The following is a 9,635-nucleotide window of genomic DNA, read 5'->3' as shown; positions in this document are numbered from 1 at the left end:
TCTCTCTCTCTCTCTCTCTCTCTCTCTCTCTCTCTCTCTCTCTCTGTCTCAATGTCAAATGTCAAAAATAAATATCAACCCATAAATGCAACGCATGAATTCATCGTGCTCCTGCGCTTCTCACGAATCTCTGTCTTATGCACATCTTTAAAAATGTCAATAGTACCGTTAAGAACTTTCTTACTAAAAGACTTTGAAGCAGCTTTCATCACTGGTTCACGATTGGAGTTGCTCTGAATTTGCCTTTGAAAAAAGTTCAAAACAGGTGACTTGTAAAAAAACTTATCCATTGTAGTAAATCAAAACGTATCCGAGAATCGTAGTCCAAAAATCCTTCCAAAATTAGATAAGGACATAAGACCAACTCAATCAATAACATTCAAAATCAGGCAATACTTGTTAAATTATCCAAATTAAAAATGAATGTCTTGAATCTAGGCCAATTTGACTCATAGCAAAATATTATGAAATTACAGACTGAATTAAAAGCTGAATAAAACTGAATTAAAAGTCTTATCTACTCTTTTTTTTTCGTCTGTTTCCAAGACAATACAACAGAAATAGATTCTTCAAAACTGTGGCTAAAACTTTCCAATCTCAAAAGACGCATCAAGCTATTATACTCAATTTAAAAGGCAATAAATATAAAATAACAGTAACAAAATGTTCAATTAAATACAAATTTTGTCATTTGTAACTGCTTTACTGTGTATTTACAATGTATATGATATTTATTTCTTTTTTTACTTTATATGGTGCTAAAATCATTGCCAAATAACAATAAAATACCCATTTTTTCCGGTATTTTCAACATCAAAATGAATATAAAATTTTAAAACACAAAGTGATCCATTATTATTGAGCAAATATAGAATCACAAGTTTATTTCTTGAATTTTTTTAGTCATGCTCAAAATCCACCAACATTTTAGATAATAGAAACACAATTGTTAGTAAAATCACTAATAACAGCCGGTAAGGACTGTAGACACAAGTTTGAAATTGGTGTATTCAAAATAGATGATCAAGAAGCTTACTTTTTCTCGGTGCTTCAAACGCCGAGAAAATGCGCCAAATATAGTGTCAAAGATTTCCAGAGCAAAAACTATGGGACAAAAATTTCAGGAACCAAGATCGGTTACAATCGACAACCCTGGAAAAAGTAGAGTCGACTGTATAGCTGAAATGTTTTGATGGGCTATTTTAGGAGTATTTATATAAGTCATTCTCGAGCTGCTGAAATGAACTGTATGAAATTTTATGTAATAACAACTTATCCCAACAACAACAAAAAACATGTAAAATAGTTCTAGATGACCTGACAGAGAACTGGGCTCTATATGATGGTTAGATTGCTCAAAGTTATTTGCACTTCACATTTTTTTAATTTATGTGGCCAAGTTGAGACATATTTTTCGTAGCTGCAATGGATGAAATTATACTTACGACAGGAACAGACGAATTTCCAAAAATACTTTTGAGGACAGCAAGACATCTGCTAATAATCACATCATCACTAACGTTCTCCATGACTGCAGCAGCTTCACCAGCAACCAGGGCAATTAAAACCGGACTTTTATAAAGGTTCCAAAATAAGAACATTTCCCCTGAAAAGAAATTTGTTGACGTAAATTCCTCTGGACCACCTTCGCTATAAATTACCACAATATTTTACAAGTAATTTTGGTGGTCATCCTAGAGTAGAAATCACCAGACGATCGATCGCAAGCTACTGGTAGCTCGCAGGGAACTTCTTGGTAGCTCACGGGGAATTTTCAGAAACAGCGCTTAGGGCAACTAATCTGATTTGCACAGCTCGTTCCAAACCTCTCTTTTGTATTTTCACAATTTGTTCCTTAGTTTTTTAAGGCCTTTGTTTTTTAAATGTCCCATTATATTGTGAGTTTGGCTTTAGAATTTATTTATGTCTACCGAATATGAGAATGATTAAAAATATGAATATGTCAAATAAACACCAATTGACATAGGGCAATTTTACCGTCGGAATGAAAAGGAGGATAAACGAAGAAACCAGAGCGAACGATCCTGATAAGGTCAGCAGTCCCCCACCTGTGGGTATAAATTCCTTCACCTATGATAGTCTTTCACAAACAAATAGAAGAATTAAAGAGCAAGGTTTAGTCTGCAAACCTAAACCCGTTGCAGGCTTTTTTTTTTACCCAAATAAGAAACAAATGTGTGTGCTTAATTTCTAACACAAGTGTGTTAATTGAGGAGAAAGGAAATGTTGAACGCCATTATACAACCGTTCACTCCAATATTGAAAAGTATTTATCTCATAATTCTTCCTTATGGAAGAATTATTAAGGAGAGGGTCTCCTTAAGGAGAAAGCAGTACAATTGAAGTTCCAATTTAATGCTAAATAAAACTTTTTTTAAGAAAATTAAACATCAACAAAGCAGCAACTACGGCATCTATTTGTGTTTCAAAGATTATTGCTGAAAATAAACGAAAAACCTTACGAAAATTGTGAACTGATCAAAGCTGGATTTTGAGAAGCTAAAGGTATATTATTTATCAATTTTTAAAAACAAAGGTAAGATAATGTCTGCTATTCAATAAATGCATTTGTCTGCTAATACAGTTATGAGAAGAGTTGAATTCATGGGTTCTGACATAGTTTCAGAACTTGAAACTGACTTAGGTTGCTGCAGTTATTTTTCTAGCAACTTGACGAATCAAATGAAACGGTCCATACAGATCAGAGGGTTATTTTCCTAATAACAGTTTTTAATGACTTCCAAGTTACGTACTATGGGAGTATTATGACGTACTATGGGAGAGGATATACATTCTTCTTTTAAAAAGCTCAACGGCCCCTGAAAATATTCCTGTAGAGACTTTGTTAGGCTCGGAAACCGATGATGGGAGAATATTCATTTCATTGTGTCGTAAAGACAGAATCTACCCGAAACTTCTGTCTTGCCATTGCATTGTACACCAGCGTGAGTCCTACTGAGTCAGATTCTGAGTCGGCATATCCTAATGTGGCGGATAGAGAAACACCCTGAAGATATGTAGGGCACCTCAATAGGAGGCTTAGACGGATGGTGAAGGGCAGATGATCCAGAACCCTGGACACTGGCCTTTGCTAAGGGTAGAGATGAATGGCATACCGCTATCCTGACCAAACAGCCACGAAACCCCTTCTCTTTTATATAGTTCTGATATGGCGAAAAATAGAATACGAAACTTATGGTACAGCGACCGGGACAACCGACGGTCATGCAACATTTTGAAAAAGACAACGCTGCATCAGAGACGAAACTTCGAAGTAATCTTTTTTCACAATCACTGAATCAAGCGATGAAAATTTTACTGTAGCAATTAAAAATTATGTCAGCCTTTTAAAACGTGTCAAGGATAACCCCCTCAAGAGGTTGATTATGTAAAGGAATGATGATGGCGAGGAAAATCAAGCTAATAAATATTAATCCCCATGGTGCTGCTGACAGAGTATATAGTCAACTACAGTTACATTTCAGTATTTTGCACAATCTCATAGTTTTATTCAGCAAAGTTGTTTAGTGACATACTTTAGAACTTTATTCTCCACTAATTAGCAGGAAAACGACAGATATCAACATTTATTTCTAATTTTTTAACCGTTGAAGTTTAACCATTGGTCTAGCAATATTTAAATAAAAGCATCAACAAAACAAAATATGTACAATAAGACCAGTTTTGGACTTAAAGTCTACTTTATTAATAAATAAATGGTGAGTATTTTTCAAATATTTTTAAACAGAAGAGGCTAAAAACGATAATTAACTTAAAGAGATATTTATCACCGTAAATCTCTTTTGTTTCCCAGCAAAGTACCCAAAACACCTTGGTAATTTCCATTCCTTCTATACCCCAGCCAATTTCTAAAATCATCTTTAAAGAAGTCTATGTTGCCTAAATTGTTCTGAAAAAACAATTGTTTCATTTTATATTTTTAGCTTGAGAATAAATTTCAAATATACAGGATTAGATACTGAAGGACCCAAGTCAATTTTTTTTTTTTTTATCAATATGACAACTTCGTTTAATCAAGGAACTGAAATTTCCTTTTAATAGACATATTCTCAAAATAAGTCGCTATTCTCAAGATAATTTTTTTTGGTTTTAGATTTTATTTCATTTCAGGTTATTTTAAGATATTATCTGTTTCTTAGCGTTGAAAACGCTTTGTTTTATACAGGCAAAACATCCGTCTTTTCCTCCAACTAACGATAGTCCCGTTTGTTTTCTTCATCTTCATCATGTCTCTCTCTCTTTAACTTGAAGACAATATTCTTAAGAAATATATATTTATTTATAACCCACTTATATATAAAGATAAATAGTGGAGTTAACACGAACAAAAATCAACAATAACATTGCACAAAAAAATCTCCGAAAACAATTAAACAACAATAACATTAAATAAATAAAATTAATGAAACAACCTAATTGAACCATAATGAGGCGACAAACGCCAACACGCTGTTTCTGAAATCTTTTTGTGTAAACCAGTCAACTTTTCAGTAATATTCGGGAGGTGAAACTTATTTATAATTTTTCTATTCCTATACCAAAGAGCAATATAAAGAAGATATTTACCCGAATATCACTAAAATCCTTCTTCCTAAGTATAGAATAAAGCCCAGAAATCTGTCAATGTAAACTCAATTCTTCCAATTATACCTCCCCTTATTGTAAAAAGCACCCAAAACCAGCTCAAGTAATGGACTAAATCATCATTCTTATCTTTGGAAAGTTATTTTTGACCAGTATACTCCTCTCCTTTGCATGTTTTTTTTTTGCTAATAGTATTTTTCTGAGACTGTATGGTAAAACACGTAGGATATTTTAACAGTTTGTAATCCTTCGCAAAATTGTTAAAAAGAAATCATGCTGCTTAAATTGTTCGTTGCATATTATCATCTTTGAGAAGCTTTTCGACCAAAAAAACTCATACCCGAGTTTTTATATCAAATTGTACTGAAAGCTTGTCTCTAGACATTTCCTACCACGATGACCCTTAAGCTCCAAAGTTTGGAACTCCGTTTGGGTGACCTTATCCTAAGGTTTGGCAAAATGCTGCTGTCTAATCCATCTCACCGTGATATTTTACCCCCAAAAGCCCCGGCAGTCAGCCGTACAAGACAGAAGCTAAAACTTTTGCCTGTGCGTACTCGGACAAACCGATACCAGAACTCTTTCGTCCCTTTTTTACGTCATTATATAATAGTGGATAATAACATGTTTTGTATTTCAACATCAAATTAGCCATTTGAGATATGATTGTTGTTTAAATAAAACTTTTTCTCTCTCTCTCCTTTAATATTTAAAAACAGTCCCACCTTTTTTTTGCCTTTTATACAATTTAATCAATCCTGGACTAAAATGTAGAAGATGCCTGAACCCCGAATGAGGCTCAACAAACAGCTCAAATTCTACATTAAATTTTTCGGAAGGAATGTAGGTCCATCACTTCTACTCATTTACCTGATAATGCTGCTGAACTGCTCGACTATTTAGTGACAATTAGTGACACGTATTTATCTATTGTCGCTATTAATGAGGTGTCATAAGTGAGGTGTCACTATTCTTGTTACAATTAAATTCTACAAATGAGTTTTTTTTCCAAGAAAAAATTAAAAAGCGATTTAGATTAGAAACCGAACACAAATTATTTTGTATATGAGAATTACCGCCCGCTCAACCCCCATCCCCCTTCAAAATATAGGTTTGGCTATATCCACGACCTATACTTATTTTTAAAAAGTATGGTAATTTTCCTTTTAAATCGTAAAAATACCTCTAGAATTAGTAGTTTGTCCAACATGTCCAAATAAATTCACATTGGCATCCCAAAAGACTTTATCAAAGCAGAGTACAACCTTGTTTAAATTACCAAACCCCAATCTTTGGATGGGATTGGTTTTCCAGACTGGTAGTGGAGGATCAAATTTGACAGTATTGGGCGGACATTGGTAGTTGGCAGACTTGGAATTGCTTGCGGCGGCAACAGCTTGCTTTAAAACACCGAGCGGAAGCGTGCAAAGCACTGCATCACCTGTAAAAAGGAAAAAAAGGCTAGACACGGTTGTCAATAAGTCATAAAACACGAAGTCACTAGTTATTTCCTCGGCTAGAACTTTCTGACTACCAATGTTTATCCATTCCATATCAGCGGTTTTAGGACCATTACTTTGATTTTTCTATTTAATGTTCAAGACTCTTATCAGAATATTCTAGAAGTTAATTGAACCTATAGCTTTATCATGTTTCAGAGATTTTAGTACCACACTTGACTATTTAGGTAATATGTTCATAAATTTGTTCCCTAAAAATAAGGATAAGAGTCTATAAAATACCAAAAGAATGTTAATCTTATAATGAAATACGTTAACAAAAAGCGTATTCAGCCTATTGTCTATTCAACCCTTCAGCCCAATGAGAATAATATTTAGCCAGCTGTCAAATTTTTTTTTTTTATTGCTTAGTAACTCGTTAAATTGAATTTGAACAAATTTCACATACTTTTCTGAACAGTTCTTGCATCAACTCTCCAGCCTGGAACAGTCATTTTGAGTATGAATTTCAGTCGTTTAGGGGAGGGAGGGTAAAGTATTTCGACAGTGTGAAGTTCGAAAACAATTATTACTTCATAATATGTAAAGTAATTGTACCTAACACATTTTGCATTCAGACCTCCTATGCTTTAACCCCATGGACTAAATTATCCTACAAATAAGAAAGAGGTGGGCAAAAGTTAAGTCTGCACAGCAACCAACTTAGATCTAAGTCTGCAACAGAAAACAGTAGAAGATCCTGACATCTTTTGCCACGCGAGAACAGTAAGAAACCTGAACCTCTAGGTCTTCTTTTTCTAGACACTTCAGCTTTCAAGGCTTGATTGCCCCAACAAACTATTGACCGTCATCCGTCTTGTCCTTTTCAAAGAAGGCGTATACAAGACGGCAAAAATTTGACAGGAAAGGAATTACTAAAACAGTAAAATCAAGTAAAACCTAACCATTCTGACCATCCGCATTTTCAACGTCTATTATCAGCAGAACATGACAAAAAACACCCCTCCTCTCCTCAACAAAATGAAGAGCAGTGATGGGCTGTAGTTGCCAAGTAATGACTACAGACCCTAGTGTCTTCAATTTAGAAGTGGTCCAACTCATTTTGTCAATGAGTTCAGAAGAATGAGATGAGTGTTGTTTCAGCCACTGCATGTTCAACAATGTTCTCTCGTTTTAGGGTGCAGTTTGAACCCCTCCTATCTTTGGCTAGACAAGTAGAGTAACGAGAATACTGAAGATAAATTTTTAGAACATAATTAACAGTGAAATCACACAAACAAACAAAAAAGGCCACAGATGTGAACAGCTGCAAACTACTGATTATAGACAGTCACGAAAGTGGAATTCAATATTGAAGTGGCCAGACTGATTTTGTCAATGCGTTCCCAACATAAAAAAGGCATTTTATAACTACTACATCTTCATGTCCCTCGTTTTGAGGGTTGGTCACTCTCTTTTTGGCAAGATAAGCGAATGAGACAATATTGAACATAAATTTTTAGTACATAATGGCCATGAAAATATATTTTTGCATCACTCCCTGATCACTTCCTGAGTGTCCCCTGAAAGTTTATTTCATATCATATGGTGGTCTTTTCAGCACTTTGACTCCCAGGCCTCAGGTATGGTCTATTTTTATCTTATATGTTGTTTAGCTATTGTTCTCTTTTTTTGTTGTAGCTTATATTCTTTTTTTTATCCCCCTTGTACGCCTGGCCATGGAGCCTTTCGAAGGGGAGTATTGTATTTACGATTGTATTTAGTGGTGAATAGGACTCTGAACTCTTAATACTTCAAATGAAACAAAACATAGAACAATTATTTTCAATTCCTTTCACTCTTGTCGACGGCCAATAATTTCTTAGACTACGATGTATTGTAATTAGTAATTCAAATGAAAAAAAAAAAAAAAAAAAAAACGTGCGATATTTCAAAAAGCCAACGGAAAATAATAAAAAGCCTTTTAACACTGAATATAATTAAAGTTCAGATGTTTTGGCTTCATGTCCGGGACCTTTTACCAATGGAACACAACAACTAAACTAAACAAAACATTACAAGAAAAGGAACAAACAAACAAGCAAAACTCAAAAGCTAATAAATTAGCATCTTAGTTATGTCCAACGTGATAATAATCACCATGAACTAACATATTGGCATCACCATATAGTATATTTTTAAGATGTGAATTTGTTTGTTTATGTTTTGTTGTTTTTCCTTGTCTTTATGTGTTGTTTAATTAGGTTAAGCTTGTCTGTTTTCCATTTTTTTTAGTCGATAAAACCTTCCGGACGTGAAGCAAAAATATCCAGACTTTATTCTTTTGAGTATTTAAAAGTTTTTTTTGAAATTTTTTCACTGTCTTAATAAAATATTATAGGCCAACCCGTTTGCCTACATTTTTACTTCGCTTAAAACTATTAACGGCAAACGTTTTGTACTTAATTTTTGAGATGTGAGTTAACAATACTGAAAGAAATAGTGTCCAAAAACTGATTAATTATCCTAGGCCAAACACTTAATTATACATTATTGTATCACTTGGTTGGATAGCCCCGTTGCAAAGCGTTGGAAATCAATTTTTACTTAAATATTAATAACAAGGGAAAACGAGAGTAGTAAAACTTAAACTTAACAGAAAAACTTAAGGGAATAAAATAAAACTTAAGGGAATTAAATGTAGCGCTACATGTCCAAACCACGAGGTTGAAATTCTAATCGAAAAGATGAGTACTTAACGTTAAAGTTAATAAAAGCTAAAATTATTTAAGTCTTTAAATTACAAAGGTACAACTTAAATCTAACTGGAAGAAGATGGCTTAAAACGGAACAACTAGCTTATCAGAATCTTAAATATTCCATCCTGAAGCACAAGGGTGCACCAAGAAGCTACCAACAAGTTACGGTTTAGTTTAATGCTCTCTAATGCTTGAATATTTGTTCCGTCGGGTAAGTCCAGTTAGACCTTGAATAGCTCAAATGTTATGATATAAAACTTAAATATATTATAATAGATTTTAATGATGTTACATTTGAGAGTCCCAAAGAGAGAGTTAGAACAGTCAAAGGCAGTGCAAGAGCAGATTGGCAGTCCACAACGAGAATAAAATTACGAAGAAACAAATTTTTTCTTAAATACAGCCATCATAGAAAAAATTGTCGCCGCGAATTTGAAATTTTCTCTGACGAAAATAAAATCTACCTTTTATCTTTCTGTTTAAATAGAACTCAAATACGAATCACATAAGACTTTTTTTCTCTCCTTTTTTTAATTGGGCAATTGACTACTTCGAAAGAAGTTAATACTATAGTCAAAATAAGTAACTACTTATTCGGTCGATGCATGAGTTGCAGAGTACCTTAAAGCTGAGATAAAAAAAAACAGAATACATAACGTGATAAAACAATCAAAATCACTCGCATTACAAGGTAATCGTGAAAAAAGTACCCTAGAATGCTCAACTTCTAGTAGCTATTCACAGGGACAGAAAACTAAAGATGAAAAATTTTAGATATTTTCCGTTTTTATTCTAAATGAGAAATACCATG

The 9,635-nt window shown here is 33.7% G+C and overlaps 1 protein-coding gene across 1 annotated transcript in view; it reads right to left on the bottom strand.

The window, feature by feature from the left end:
- Positions 1-1,445: 1,445 nt before the first annotated feature.
- LOC136038634 (lysine-specific histone demethylase 1A-like) overlaps positions 1,446-9,635 on the bottom strand; it is a gene marked incomplete at its 3' end in the record, with an annotated part of 406,525 nt that continues 398,335 nt past the window's right edge. Inside the window, 2 exon segments of the mRNA XM_065721879.1 lie at positions 1,446-1,606; positions 5,810-6,067. Coding sequence (XP_065577951.1) covers positions 1,446-1,606; positions 5,810-6,067 — 419 coding nt within the window.

The sequence above is a fragment of the Artemia franciscana genome, chromosome 18 (assembly GCF_032884065.1).
Source record: "Artemia franciscana chromosome 18, ASM3288406v1, whole genome shotgun sequence".
NCBI lineage: Eukaryota > Metazoa > Arthropoda > Branchiopoda > Anostraca > Artemiidae > Artemia > Artemia franciscana.
Note: the sequence above shows the minus strand (reverse complement) of the source record. Positions and strands in the feature narration are given on the sequence as shown.